The 16,260-nt window shown below is 35.3% G+C and overlaps 1 protein-coding gene across 4 annotated transcripts; it reads left to right on the forward strand.

Annotated features, from left to right (window-relative positions):
• The first annotated feature begins 593 nt into the window (after window positions 1-593).
• Window positions 594-16,207, forward strand: LOC105687499 (NPC intracellular cholesterol transporter 1). Of its 4 annotated transcripts, none has more exons than XM_012403184.3 (20): window positions 594-938; window positions 2,364-2,721; window positions 2,810-3,102; window positions 3,688-3,880; window positions 5,590-5,721; window positions 7,146-7,265; window positions 7,351-7,568; window positions 7,642-7,946; window positions 8,179-8,376; window positions 8,495-8,696; window positions 8,812-9,109; window positions 9,190-9,317; window positions 9,462-9,719; window positions 9,818-9,981; window positions 10,111-10,223; window positions 10,887-11,473; window positions 11,570-11,758; window positions 11,845-11,932; window positions 12,739-12,905; window positions 14,035-14,231. In XM_012403184.3, the coding sequence occupies exons 1-19, from the start codon at window positions 882-884 to the stop codon at window positions 12,903-12,905; spliced, it is 4,068 nt and encodes a 1,355-aa protein (XP_012258607.2). In that variant the 5' UTR covers window positions 594-881; the 3' UTR covers window positions 14,035-14,231. The 4 variants fall into 4 exon arrangements, with proteins under 4 accessions (XP_012258607.2, XP_012258609.2, XP_012258606.2 ...); XM_012403186.3 differs by having other exon boundaries at window positions 12,739-12,830; XM_012403183.3 differs by lacking the exon at window positions 12,739-12,905 and having other exon boundaries at window positions 14,035-16,207.
• The last annotated feature ends 53 nt before the right edge of the window (window positions 16,208-16,260 follow it).

A 16,260-nucleotide genomic window follows, 5' to 3' on the forward strand; every position in this document is an offset into this window, starting at 1 on the left:
TGACGTACATTTTTCGTATCATTTGCCTTGCGTAATATGCACGAGTTATAATGGCGCAAAAATTTGTCCGCAATTCGAGTAATCAGTTAATTGAGCTGATAACGAAATTTTAGGGTAAAAGGAAGACTTGCCATTACGAACATCGCGTTTAACTACGGTATACATGATTGGCTTCTATTTAAAAATGCAAATTACTGCACATATACAACATATTGAGGAACACAAGTTTATTTTCGATGCACATCGTGTACAGGCATTGAAGTCTCTCCTTTTTTGCGGTACATTCACAAGAAATGTGAAAGCTGTGGTTCACGCTCTTCCAATTCAGCTATCGATGTGATAGAACATGCTGCGCTAAATTAGAACATATTATGAAAGGTGCGTACTCTATTCTGAGTGGCAAAGAATTAAAAGTTCGGAAAATTATCGGAAGCATCTTGCGATCAGTTCGCTCATTCAAAAGCAAACGCAGTGTGAACTGTACCGGTCGAAGTTTGAATCGAGACGCGGGATCGAGACCTCGAGATCGAGCGATCGTTCGATTAATTTTTGAAACAAGAGCGAGTTGTACGTCGAAATTGAATCAGTCGACAATTGTTATTCCGTCAATCGGTTGATGTCGCTGTGCGTCGTATTACTTGCGTTAGATGGGTGCGGAGTTTTGCAGCGTACGAACGTCAAGACGTGATGTATATGTGTATATATAGTTAAAAAATGGAGTTATGATTTACGGATAAAGGTTTCTTGACGTGTAATAATTAATTCTCATCTGAATGCTTTATTTGGTGATAAATAGTATAATTTATTGAACACAAAAGTGAGATCGAGTCGGCCAAACTGGACTTTTACCCAGAAGCGTTTGGACCTTGACAGGCGGAAAGATGTTCGATAAAAACGTCATGTTTTTACTTCTGGCATTAGCCCCATTGCTGGCAGTGGTACGTATGGCGATATTGAGATGATTTTGTGTATTCTATAATATGAATAGATCCTTAAGTACGTTAATATATCACACCCATGGTGGACGTTGTCGGAAAGGAAGCATTTATGTTCGCCAGTATCAACGAATTCCTTTTCTTCATGCGTGACGTCATATCACCCCATCATCGTCTCGAAGGCCTATTGACATCGCCGACAAGCTTATAAAACGTAATTGCCTCTTTTAGATTATACATCAAAGCTCCGGTCCTCAAAATTAGCTTTGTTAAATTATTACTCAGGTCACAATGTCTCCCCAAACCCCTGCACTACCTCAGATATTACATTCATAATGAGTAATACAATGGAGTGTCAGTTTGCAATGTGCGTGTGTAATCCGTCCAAGTATAGCAAGTATGACTAGTACGCGATACTATGTATGATTTTTATCAATAGCGTAAGGCCAAGTTTGGAGGACGCTTAAAATCAGATTTGCAGATTATCTTCAGTTTATAAATTGGTTGCTAGTTATTGGAAATTGATCCAAACTCGATAATTGTACAACAGCATACAGCCTTACGTACAGCTACAAGGTGACTGTTGGCATCTTTTCAGCTTCTATTGCGAATGGATATTTCTCTGATCCCAAGTAGCCAGAGTTCCTTTTGTAATAAGATTTGAATACCCAAGAGGTAATCCAAAGAAACTGCTCTAAGGCTTCAGTTTACTAAAACCACTTTTTGCGACGTCCTGAATTATTCCGCGGCCCTGACTTTTATTCTCATTGATGCAATAAAGCATCGATTTCTGATTTTCTGATTTCTGATTTACATAGTATATATTTTTGCACCCTTATTTTTCATGCCAGGTCGACAAAATTAACAAAAGTTATTTTGTGCCTTGGTTTGTGACGAATCATCGGTATCTTATTGAGATATGATTCATGACCTTCCAAATTGTTATTATTTTATTTATTTTTTTTGCCTATATAGTAGGAGTATATCACACATGACACACAATACATGTGTCACATGATCACATCTATCTTTTTATGCTCTCGTGAATCCATTTCTCCCAATCCTACTCGACTATGGAATCGTCCGCTTTATTACCTTGATCAGTATGTTATCTCTTTAAATTTGAATTCCAGCAAAAACGCAGTCTCATCATTCTGAGGTATACGAAACTTGTTTTAACGTATTCGAATACATTTCGTGTTATACGTATGTAATATTATTGTTATATTCTGATATGTTGTTTCAATTCTTTGTGAAAGTTTCGAACTGGATTGCAGGTATTTGCTACTAGGCATAGTAGGAATTCTCACATCCAAAATACAGAGTAAAATATTGAGCGCAACTCTCCTGAAATTGTCTCAGTCATCCATCATAAGTACCAAGAATTGACACTGTAAAAAAAATTGTTTTTTATGTTTTATGCAACAGGTATCCAGTGTAGATGATGGCCACTGCGTATGGTATGGTGCATGCTATACCGATGAGTTACTGCATGAAAAGAACTGCCCCTATACTGGGGAAGCAAAGTTACTGGATATGTCCGGACAAAAGCTTTTATCAAAGTGGTGTCCTCATCTCATGAATGACACTGGAAATGGCGTAAGAACGTGCTGCAGTTCAGAACAATTAATAACGTTAAATAACAACGTTGAAATTGCTGCTAATTTCCTGCAAAGATGCCCAAGCTGTATGAATAATTTGGTCAAACATATTTGTGAATTCACATGTAGTCCTGTTCAAAGTAACTTTATGAATGTCACCAACATTCAGCCTGTGCCAGATTCGAGTAAGTCTAATCATGAATCGTAGATTACTTAGGAACCCCAAAATAATACGGATATAAGATTCAAATATGAGGAACATTTTACTTGTAGATAAAACATACATCGATGGCGTACAGGTGTACATTTCTGAGCGTTACATCGATGGTACATACAAATCCTGCAACAAGGTAGCAGTACCTAGCACAGGACAGTTAGCTTTGGATATAATGTGCGGCGAATGGGGTGCTAGTCGATGTAGTGCTGAGAAATGGTTTAAGTACATGGGAGATGCCGAGGGAAACCTTTATGTACCATTTGAGATCGATTATATTCCTACCGATACACCATTGAGTGGGTTTGTCCCCCTGGATATACCTGTTACACCATGCAACAAAGCATTGAGGGTTCGTTGCTTTGCCTTTCTCTTTGAACATATTTTTTCATTGAAATTTTCAAAGTGTGTAGAACATAGGAATTGACATGAAATACTAGTCATAAACATTATAAAAGAAAATTGATTTTTCTTTGCCAGTATTCTTTTGCAAATTCATTCTTTTGTGATTTTTAAGGGTTGAAAATGTTTGATTTTTTTTTTTTTGGCAATCAAATATCTGTGATACTCCCAGGTGAACAGAGGTCTGTTGGCCATCTATTGTTTTGGATACAGTTCCTTGAACGACATTGCTTTGGCATTGGTGATGAACTCGTTACAATTTTTTTATCGGTATACATACTTCATAATCCTCGACTTGTTATTCAATACGTGTGTTGTTTTCATAACTTCAAAAATCACGTGTCGTATATAATGGTCGAGTATTATAAGTTGTCTTTATGCAACTGATTCCATGACTGCAATATTAGTTGTCTGATTATTAAGATGTACAGTTTAATCCTAAAGCGTACATTTACATTTTTAAATGAATGTTTTGCATCAACCGAATACTTATCCCCATGCAAATGTCTTTACATAATACTAAATTTCATTATAGGCTGATACCGAAGCATGTAGTTGTGTTGATTGCGAAGAAAGTTGTCCAGTGCCCCCACCACTACCACCACTACCAGAAGCTTTTACTATATTCAACTACGATGGCTATGCAGTTACTATGATAATCATATTTATTTGTGGATCAACATTATTCATCCTGGCCGTCGTATGCTTCAGCAACAGAATGCAGATTGGTAAGTAGACTTTCGAACTTGTCTCGTGCGAACAATGCAATGATTTGAGGTATTTGAATGAACTGTACATATATAATCAGGAATACTTCGATATACCCTTATATTCAAATGAAACGGCAACCAATGCTCTGTATGATAAAATCAATTAACTCTAATGCTAATTAATATTATTAAAACCATCAGATTATCTCAGAAATTGCTGAGCTATCATTGCACTAAAGTATTGATCATACTTTTGGGACGAAAATGATGTCTTTATTCGGTTATGAATAGGTAAAGTTTAACGAAAAAAATTCCCTCTAGAAAGAGCAGATATCATGTCTTCTTTATTCTATCGAATGATGGATCTTTTACTTGCTCTAGGGTATTGATGCAACTTATCAATTATGAATTGACCACTGTCCCGATAATCTTTTCTAGAATCTTACGATTTCAGGGAGCCATAGTCGAAATATACAGAGCGGACAACGTGAAATTGCGCACCCCATTTGCTCATGCGCGATCGTCGGCATTTGTTTCGCAGAATGTCCAACAACACTCCGCTTTCAGATTTAGCTGTCAAATACAAGAACCTAACCTGAACTTTTCGATGAGTGTATTTCTGTCGACATTTAATTAATCTCTCATTCAATTGATCAATTTTATTTGATGCTATGCCACCCTACTTATCTGTGTCTGGTTTTGTGTCGCATTATTCACCTGACACAACATACCTCAGTCATATTTGAATACGGCGATCTCAGCTGTATTGGTGATCGACAATTTGACAGCTACAGCTGAAATCTGAGGCTGTTGGTACAACACGCTAGCAGATGATAAATTCGTCTGTCGTTTTGATTCACGCTTGCGCACAAAATCTGGGTGCGCAATTTCACGTTGTCCGCTCTGTATAATTGAATTTTGATACCAGTACACACAACCATGCAGATCAAACTTATAATCCACATTTCCATACAGACATAGCCTAATCATATTAGTCCTGATGAAGTTTAGTTTTACACAAAATGGTATTAGTATCTCCATGGTATTTGAATGAATTTAGTTTTTCACTGGAACACAGTTCTGTTCAACCACCAGTGATTGACAACTGGATGGTAAATGTTGGCATGAAAATACAGTATTCTAACATTAACTAAACTGATTGTGTGCATATCTTGCCATGGTGGTCAAGTTTACCTTTTCACCCATAATATATTTGTAAATTTTTTATCTCTGGTTTTGGGCTAACGGTTAAATCTATATCATGACCATTAGAACGGTAAAATATTATAAGAATAGCTTATCGTTGTAAAATAGGTTTTTGCTATTTATAACATCGAATACATTATGGCTATGGTCAACCTCAAAGTAATGTTTCGTCAATGTACATTATCAGTCCTTGCATTCAAATGTTAATATTGAAGTTTATACGATTCCGCATTTTAGCATATTCTAGCTATCCGAAGCACAAGATACATACCCATTGATTTATTTCTGATTCAATTGCTGTCAATCATTTAACAACTGAAAGAATTGACTGAATATCATCAACTTTAAGAAATGAACAGTCACTTTGAAAATCAAGCGTAGAAAATGGAAGAACTAATTTAACTCTATTTAGTAAATATGATTTTGCAATGATAAGCAAAAATAGTAGGATACAGCAGGACCATAAACCCAGCAATAAGAGGTCAATCACTGATTATTGTATGTATACGGTATTCATATAGTGGCACGAGGGGAAGAGGTTGGAAGGCAGGTTGGTAGACGTCTAGCTGCTGGGCTTCACCACCCAGGAGATGGTGCCCGTATTGCACTTGCAGCTGACCAGGAAGACAGCCCTCTACAATCTAAGCGTTCCAGTATGTGTCTCATCAGTCTCGCTCAAGCGATATTGCTAGTATTATTTCTATGTCACTGCTTGACACGTCACCTCCACTATTGGTTTTTTTTATTTGTTGTCAAAATTCCTTGTTATTGTTTCGTTTTCAGGATGTGTCTCTCAAACACTCTCAAGCTTTATTTTTCTCATAAGCTCTGTCAGATTATCTAATTCACTCATTGGTCAGTGATGTAAAATGCATTTCCATAAGCATGATTGCGGCCTCTTGTCTGGGATATTCGTCGTCTTTGTTATGTTAATAAGTCTGTTGTGTATCTTAGTAGATCTCCATTAAGTTACTTCACTAAAAAGTTTCTGTCTACTCACATGGTTCAGCACGTTGCTATGTGTGACTCGAGTATGGGCTCATGAACAAAAATTTTCATCAACACTGCTGTACATACATCAATTGTAGCATACTGAAAACAATTCAAACATCAAATACGACATGTGGTCATCCATCTCAAATGGTCTGAATGCCCTTGGGCGCGTAGATAACATCAAATATTCTTTGAATGTGGCATACTTAAGACATTAGTGGAAAAGATCTTTTGTTGAAATTACTTGATCTTTCGAAAATATACCAGCGTTTGGTCTGGAACTTTGATAACTGTTGCATTTTTGGTTCCAATTTTCGTCCAAGTATCAACCAATTATGAGACTTCAATGCTTTGCCAAATTTCAAATCATTCTTTCTTTTTTTTTTCAAACGGATATATGAAAATAGTAAATATTGAATGTTCCATAAATATGTAAAATTTGAAGATGTGCGTGGTTTTTACGTAGGAATAACATTACGTATATCACTCAATTGTCGAAAGCAGGGCAGTGGGCCATGACAATTTTTTTTCCTTACGATATCATTTGAATATACTCTTGACTGTAGCATACATTTCAGTTGACTGAGCATAACGGAAATTGATGTTACCTGTAAATCAAGTTACAACTATTAGATAGCTGATGTAAATGATGATTTATGTTGTAATAACATGCTTTCTAAACTAATTAGACACCCACTCGCATACTTGCTATGAACAATGATACAGATTTTCCTATTTAGTTTCTCATTCGTAACTCGTTACGTAGATTACAATATATTAAAATTATTTTCCAATTGAAAATAATTGAATATATCACGGGAATAATACGTTCATTATTGCAGTCTAACAGTTTACAGTACTATTAATTGTTACAAGATATATCACAGTTATGATTACTGTATATAGAATTTTTATTTTGTTTGCAATATTACCATTTGAGATCACATCATATCTACATAATATGTAGTCTTCATGCCTATACATTCCCTAACTTCACAAACCCTGCATAAAAATTTTAAATTACTTACATTTACTTTGGCGCTACATGGGCTTCATAGTAAATACTAATTTTTTCATATCCAAGGTGTCGTTTCGGCAGAAGACTTACCTAATGGATTAGAAGACGAATGGTCAAGCTTTATTGAACGATTAGGCGCTGGAACTGATAAAGTTCTACAGGAGTTCTTTTGTTGGTGGGGAACAGGTAATTTTCAAACTCCAACGCACTGTTGACGAATGTTGTGGAAAATGATTGACTCGAATATGAACTCGTGCATTATTTATTCTAGCCTGTGCTTCTCGCCCATGGTCTGTTTTATTTTTGGGATTTCTATTCATTGTCACTTTGGGACATGGCATTAAATATCTGCAAGTTACCACTAATCCAGTCGAATTATGGGCATCTCCTATCTCGCGTGCTCGTGTGGAAAAAGAATATTTCGACAGTCATTTTGAACCTTTTTACAGAAATGAGCAAATTATCATCTCAGCAGTTGGTCTACCTAACGTGAGTTAACGTTTATCAGGTGCGCCATATATGAATATCTGCAATAGTCTATACCTCTACAATATTTTTGCAGATTGTTCATAATACTTCCAATGGTCTCATAAATTTTGGCCCTGTATTTAACGAAACTTTCCTGAAAACTATATTCAATCTTCAAGAGCAAATAAAAAATATTACAACTCCGGATAATTACAATCTACAAGATATCTGTTTCGCCCCCAAAGCCAGTCCTTTTGAGGGTCCGATAAGAGTCTCACAATGCGCTATCCAAAGTATTTGGGGCTACTGGCAAGACAATATGGAAAAGTTCGAAACTAGTTCAGAAGATAAATATCACTACGAAGTGAACTATTTGGATCACTTTAAAGCATGCACACAGTAAGTTTAATTTACTCCGGGTCTTTGGTTGGATGATAATGTATAAATAATCTACTGTTTGGTGCAAAAATAATAGTATCAAATGTGTGATGTTGAAAAAATAATCATGGATGGTGTCGCTCCAATTATAATTCAGTGTATATAAATCTTGATAGATAATGTCTTTCAGCAGTAACATTGTCATTAACTTAGGGTCATACCAGATCTATATTTCTTCGTACGCTTTTTTCAGGAACCCGTTTAATCCTGAGTGTTTAGCAAATTGGGGAGGTCCTATAGACCCGGCTATTGGAGTAGGGGGTTTTCTAAAACCTAGACAGAGTCTTGAAAACCCTCCGTATGAAAACGCTACAGCGATCATCCTCACTTTTCTTGTGAATAATTATCACGATAGAACAAAACTTCAACCAGCTTTGGAATGGGAGAAGAGGTAAAATATATAGTATAGCCAATATTTTTCGTCATATTTATGAGCTGTCGATTGGATTGGCTTCTAATACAATGTCTGCTATTTTATCATCGTGAGACGTTTATTACTACTCTTTCAGTTTCATTGACTTTATGAAAAACTGGACAGCTACACAAAAGCCGAGTTATATGGACGTGGCTTTTACGTCTGAAAGATCGATCGAAGATGAACTCAACAGGGAATCTCGATCTGATGTATTAACTATCCTTGTATCTTATGTGATCATGTTTGCCTACATCACAGTTTCTCTTGGCCAAATAAGAACTTGTAGTAGACTTTTGGTAAGAAATTTCATCTAAACTTTTAATCGTGACAAGTTGAAATTCATGAATGAAATTTTTCTGTAGCCAGCGTGTTCTATTTGTGAGTCTGTTAATTCTCAATACGTCATTACAGATTGATTCCAAAATTACGCTTGGCCTTGGAGGTGTATTAATAGTGTTAGCCTCAGTGGTTTGCTCTTGTGGACTATTTGGATTTGTCGGACTGCCAGCAACCTTGATAATCATTGAAGTTATTCCATTTCTTGTACTCGCGGTTGGAGTTGATAATGTCTTCATTCTGGTCCAAACACATCAAAGAGAGGGAAGACGGTCTAATGAATCAATTGCCGAACATATTGGTCGTACACTTGGTCAAGTTGGACCCAGCATGTTGTTAACTAGCGTTTCAGAAAGCTGTTGTTTCTTCCTTGGTAAGTTTATTTCATGATGCGCATACGCGAAAAGAGCCACCCTAGTGTTTATTTGACTGATTTGACATGTTTTTTTATAGGTGGACTGTCAGATATGCCTGCTGTTAGGGCATTTGCATTATATGCTGGAATGGCATTACTTGTAGACTTCCTACTTCAAATTACTTGTTTTGTTAGTTTATTGGCATTGGATACTATCAGGCAAGCAGTGAGTATATTTACATTTGTCAACAATCACTAGCTATCGATCAACGGTTTTTAAGTCATAGGACATTATCTTTTCCCCACACACATTGACCTCTTAATTCAGATTATCCACACTTTTCTTTATTTTCATTTGTTCGATTTACAGAATAGCAGACTAGATGTTTGTTGTTTTATTCGTGGCTCTAAAAAAGACGATGGAGAAGAAGGGGTCGATGGTATTCTATATAAGATATTCAAGGTAGCCTATGTGCCTTTATTGATGCAAAAGTGGGTGCGTGCAGGAGTCATAATTATATTCTTTGGATGGCTTTGTACGAGCATTGCGGTTGTTCCCCACATTGAAATAGGTTTAGATCAAGAGCTATCAATGCCTGAAGATAGTTTCGTTCTTAAGTACTTCACTGTAAGTATCCATACATGTTTTCTTTTTCGCGAAATATTTCGATTTTACTTCTTTTATGGATCAAACAATTTGTATAAATGATGATATTTCACTTCCAGTTCTTGAATAATTACTTATCAATTGGCCCTCCGATGTATTTTGTTGTGAAAAACGGACTTAATTATTCAGACACTAAAGATCAAAACTTGATATGTGGTGGACAATTTTGTAACATCGATTCGTTGTCCACCCAGATATTTACTGCATCCAAGCTGTCAAATAGGTGAGCTGACAATATTTATTCAAAAATATACATACATATCTGCACATACTGCATAAAACCGATTCATGTTAAAAATCAACCACTAGATCCAAAACCAATGATGTTGCAATGCCGTGTTTGTTTTTACAGAACGTATATAGCTAAACCAGCATCCTCTTGGCTGGATGATTACTTCGACTGGGCAGGATCTAGCAGTTGTTGCAAATATTTTCCGGCGAATAATTCCTTCTGTCCACATACCGGTAAGATACTTGAATTCTTTTCACGCGTAAATTGAACCCTATATGACCCACGAGATTTGATCTATGACGACAAATTAAATAATCAACAAGGGTCAAGTAGCGTAATCTGTATTCGTGACATGAAGAATTGAGAGAAAGATTTGATTATAAATCTCAATTGAGGACGATATTGAAAGTATGTAGCAGGCATTTGATATTTGTACTTAATTGCCATGTTAATTTATTTTACACTTGTTATATTCCTTAGCAATGTGATTTTTGATTGAAACCATCTTTTGAGTAGTTCTCCCATCATGTTGACCTGTTTGCGTCAAGCTGAAGCGTCCATGTAAACTGTTGAAATTATGCACTGCTCAGATTCCAAGAATCGATACCAAAGCAACGATCCATTAGCATATGTTTCAAAGAGTCACTGTATTCTATTCTAGATTGTAGATAAAATCGAGACTCATAGCTCGAATTTAAAATTCAGATCGATTTATTGTCGGTTGACGGGATTATCAAAAAAACTGATCAGGAATTTATTTATAAAAGTTACTTCTTCATGTCTACTTGTGTATTGATCAATTTAACATAAGCTAATATAACAGCTTACAACATAGATATTTGATAAGTTATTGTATCACGTATAACAATATGTTTAATGGTCATTTCATATTTTAGCCTTTGGTCGTGGCTGTTCGCCATGCGAAATTCCATACGATAAATATCACCGTCCGGCAAATGGCACTTTTGGAAAATATGTATCATATTTCCTACAAGATAACCCAGACGATTCGTGTGGTAAGGGTGGTCACGCTGCTTATGGACAAGGTGTCAATTACGTCACCAATGATAAGGGCATGTCTGATGTTGGGGCATCTTATTTCATGGCCTACCATTCTATACTGAAGACGTCTGCTGATTATTATGAAGCATTGAGAGCAGCTAGAAATTTATCAGCCAACTTAACTACCATGATCAACAGCAATTTGGAAGCTCAAGGAAGAAACAGTTCTGTTGAAGTCTTTCCCTATAGTGTATTCTATGTTTATTATGAACAGTATTTGACTATGTGGCCTGATACATTGAAAAGTATAGGGATTTCACTATCCGCTATATTCATTGTGACATTCCTGTTGATGGGACTGGATATCTTTTCCTCCCTTGTGGTAGTAATCACCATTACTATGATAGTTGTCAATATTGGCGGATTGATGTACTGGTGGCACATTACACTTAACGCTGTATCGCTTGTGAATCTTGTTATGGTGAGTTTATTTTATGCTTCCACCTTCGGTATCTATTGCACACTTGAATTTATCACCATCAGTACTGAGTAACTGATATCTTTGTTTAATTTTTAGGCTGTTGGAATAGCTGTGGAATTTTGCAGTCATCTCGTACATTCATTCTCTGTATCAGTAGAAGCATCACGAGTTGAACGAGCTGCCGATGCTTTAACAAATATGGGCAGTTCTGTTTTCAGTGGTATAACTCTAACCAAATTTGGTGGAATCATCGTCTTGGGTTTTGCTAAAAGTCAAATTTTCCAGGTGATACTTTGATTCTCTACTTTTTGAGTCCTGTTTTTCTGTTGCAAACTATAACCCAATACCCAATATAATATTTTGTGTGCTAGGTATTTTACTTCAGGATGTACCTTGGAATCGTCTTATTCGGTGCTGCGCATGGATTAATCTTCCTACCTGTGCTACTTAGTTATATAGGTATGAGCCATTTTTTCCACTCTACTATCGCGCCCTTACATGCAATCATAATTTTGATTCGTCGATAATTGTTGGAAATAATTGTTTAACAAATGTATGACGTCCACAGTATCGGCCAGCTGATTAAAAGTGTAGATTTTTCAGTGTAGCATATCATTAACCAGGCGCACTTGTTTATTAACCAGTTATAATTATTATCGAGACAAATTAAGCATTGGTTTTGAATAATCATCTGATATACCACCGTTCGAATCGCCAACTTTCTATGATTTATAAATCATATTAAACATTCCATTTTTAATTATCAAATTTATTGAGTAATAGTATCACAATTCACATGCGCGTAATAAATCGGACACTCCTACGACGACATATTTCATAAAATGTTATCAAATGAACCACAATCATCACTCCACCCAATCATAACTGGATGAAATTTACTTGTTCACATGCAATGGTGTCATTATTTTTTTTTCTTTGTAATGACGTGTATCACTATCAGCTTTACTGGAATGTTAAATTTATTACTGGGGAAAAATTGCTTGTGTCAGTCGAAAAATTGTCAATCATTTTGATTAACTAAGTTTAAATCACGATTGTCAATGTTTGCAGCTTGACCTGAACATTTTTTTAAATTTATTCTTTCTTCCATATAAGTGGAAAGTGATGTGAGCAGATCGAATTTTTTGTCAATGAATTTTGTACATGCTTGTTTGCAACCAAATGAAACTTCGTTGGATGAAGAATAATTAGGAAAATATGAGAGTTAGTACTGGGACTGGTATCATGGCTGCTGGTGGTTTTAGGCTCACCTATGAATCGGGAGAAGTTGGCCAATCACAAGAGAGCGATGCGAGGAAACCTGGACGGCGTGCAAGAAACATCTTTGAATCATCGTGTAAGCAAACCCCAATCTCCCCCCACACCCACTACAACTACACCTACTTTTCGAATGCTCGATTACAACAGATAGGTATGCCTCCTCAACATTTTGCATAGTTTCCTGTGTAACGATTATTCGGTCAAAACTATAATTTTCAAGACCCTTGCTTTCTCTGTATTATGTGATCTTCCAATTAGTAAGCACTTCGCGTTTCATATTCGCCATTTATTTCTTACTTTTTATAACTCTGATAGCAATGTCTTATCTTTTGTCGAAATGATACTGCTCTGTCGATACGATTCTGTTGTTGCTTTTTGAATATTTACTGTATGTTAACATCTCTGTCACACGATATGAGCCCAGTACCGGTGCTACTTAATTCAATTGAATAGTGTTCAATGAAAAAGTCGAATAGTGCCACTTTCCTTGTATTTAACACAATACAAAAAGGTTGTAGCTAAAAAATATAGAATTAGTCTTATTCAATCGAATCCCATTCTGTTCTATTGAATATTACTTTAGCTAAATTCAGTTTAAGGTGGTGGTTATACACGTTGAATGAAGATACCATCCTCTATATAGCTCCTGAAAAGCACTCTAGAAATGCCAAAAACTTTCATTGCGTTTTCTTACCCAAACATGAGAAAATGCCGACCAAAAACACGAACCAAATTACAATTACATCTACGACACACAATTTGTAATTTCTTAATCTCATATACCATTTGTAGTTATTTTTTGCGTTAGTTTCTTGTCATAATTGTCTTGTTCTATCTTCTCTTGTGGTTCGTCAACTTGAGTTATAGCAAAACATCTAAAAGCCCAATGAACGTCTCAAAGTAAACACTGTCATTGACAGTATTATGCAATTTTGATTGTAAACTCAATTCGTTCTGCTTCAAATAATGCAGATCATTGGTATATGCTTCCTCCAATTTTATTTGCATTGCAGGCATGGTCATTACCTTGTTTTATTTTTTGTTGCTACATTATGCTTTAATATACTATTATTTCATGCTTTTATTTATATGTCGTTTATTAAAATTCAATTTTACATGTAGGAAATATAAAGTGATCTTGAGTTTGTTAGTACCTCTAGTACATTGAAGCTTTCTTTTTGTCGCAGAATTACATTCTCAGAATTCATATCAGAGTCACTTGAACTTGTTCCCGTATAATATCTTTTTACTGTGATTGTGCTGCATGAATTATATTTTAGGCGTGATGTCGCGCCGAGGGCGAAAGGGAACATATCAACGTGGAAGAGCGTATGATGGAGACGCCAGGAATCAATCACGTATCAACCCTACCACGCCCCTTCTTCAGGAAATCAACCTCAACCACTCAGCCTCTTCCTACTCCAGTGTAAGTGGTGTAGACTCTGCACGGCCATTTATAAATTTTTAGAAGAAACATTAAAAAGTATATGATTGAATAAAATCATTCCCTGGCAAGACGTTGGGATTCAATGTCCAAAAAATCAAATCATATGTGGTATTTATCAGTGATATAGGCTGACTATAACTAATCTGGCTCTTGTTTTGCAGTTTAAAGTTTAAGTTGAATCTCGTATCCAACCACGACGAATAGCTATTGAAAATCTTTTATTACACTAAATATTATGGAGTAATTATATTTCTGTTTGTTTTTTATTCTGCCTATTCATATACAGAATCATCATGGCCTTAAAAAACATTCATCTTCACATTTTCGAATCTAAATTAAAATTCTGAAATTCGGATTCAAAAATCCAATCGACCATTGGACTAAGTGTGTACTAATTTTGTACCGTACGACAAGTGCTACTTATTCTGAAATAGAAAATTTGAACATTCTGTTCATGAAGTCTTGTAACTCAACTTGTCAGGTTACGACTACTTAAAGGTCTATGACTTAATGAATCCTTAATTTTCACCACAACGATTCTCATTTTACAATATGCCACAGTGTCCAACAGTTAAGTTCAAACAAGAGGTATGAAATATGCACGGAACTGTTGATGTTTAGTGAATTTGATAATTAGAAATACAGCTGCAATTAAATAAAGTGAGAGAACATATTGCAAAATAAGAGTTTTATCAGTTCAACATATTGCAAAATCATAAGCTATGAAATCAAAATCTTCCTTGGTCCCATTTCTTCTGAAGCTTAAAGAAAAGGTTTGTTTCTACTTGATTTCACTTCTATTTCTGAAACAATCTATCAGTAGTACATATTGCCGACGTAAATAAAATAAATGTTTTTCTCTACCATTTGATTCATATGCCAGAAAATGAAAAATTCAAAAGCTACTTCTATTTAACCTTGTTAATCACTTGAACAATACACTTGACACCACAAATAGCCATTTAATATTTCATGGATTAAAATCCCTGCGTCACAATGTAAACAATTGAATCAGAACTGTTTTCTATAAAGAAAATAATTTTTATACTAAAAAAATGCAGTAATTAGAATATTTATAGTAAATTGTAGAGCTTAACGATACTAGTATCAATGGTACATTTGCGAAATTTTGAATGAATGTGGTAGGAAAAACTGATCTGAAAACTTGTTGATGTTCCGTGTTAAAAAATTCTAGTATTGAGATTAATTGTGCTGAGTTCAGAGAGCAAGGCCAATGAAAATGTAGCAGAATTGCAACCGGAAGTGGGTTTTCCCTATTCTTTTCCAATCTAATCAATCTTCATTATTTGAAAATTCCAAAGAATCTTTACAACTGTTTGAAATTCCACATATCAACTAAGACCATTAGATTCATTGAACATTTTGCAAGGCCATCGCAATTGAAAATGTTGAGACTCTTCAACTATTGTCTTATACGAATTCATTCCTTGGATGAAATAATACTCAGCTTGGAATGATAATTCTGCAACATTTTTGGTATTGCTGTCTTTTGCAATCAATAACAACGAAAAATGATTTGTTAGGTAAAAAGATATTGGCATCAATAATTTGTCAACTAAAAGTGGATATCCGGTAACTCTTGTTCGCTGTTCCTTTTTGTACCAATGGGTTATTTCGATAGCTGGTATTTGTGTGTCAGATAGAATCATCTAAGTGATATTGGATTTTAAATTATTGCAAACTGTCAGTATGATTAGTTTTATTCCTTTTATTTCAACGTAATTAGTATAATTTAATGATATAATTAGTTTTAAGTATTAAAATGACCATCCTAAAATTCCTTAAAGTCTCTACAGATTATGTCACATTTGGCTCGATTCCTCAGCAGATTGGTGATGTTTCTGTTTTTTTTTTGTTTTCTGTTAAGTCATTCTCAATCTTCTGCAATTACTACGTGTTACATGTATGGCTGTATATTTCTTTTCACACTTATATAAGTGTAGTGTTTATAAGCTATCGATACAAATAAATAATATTTCTTTCAATCACGTATTTTGTTTTCGGTGTACAAACTCATTTAGAGAGATTTATCATTCGA

The sequence above is a fragment of the Athalia rosae genome, chromosome 4 (assembly GCF_917208135.1).
Source record: "Athalia rosae chromosome 4, iyAthRosa1.1, whole genome shotgun sequence".
NCBI lineage: Eukaryota > Metazoa > Arthropoda > Insecta > Hymenoptera > Athaliidae > Athalia > Athalia rosae.

Excerpts from the sequence above, each read along its gene's own strand:
- LOC105687499 (XM_012403183.3), top strand. The coding sequence starts at position 882 with ATGTTCGATAAAAACGTCATGTTTTTACTTCTGGCATTAGCCCCATTG. Across the intron at positions 2,722-2,809 it reads TCAGCCTGTGCCAGATTCGA|ATAAAACATACATCGATGGC; the intron begins GTAAGTCTAATC and ends TTTTACTTGTAG. Across the intron at positions 7,266-7,350 it reads CTTTTGTTGGTGGGGAACAG|CCTGTGCTTCTCGCCCATGG; the intron begins GTAATTTTCAAA and ends TATTTATTCTAG.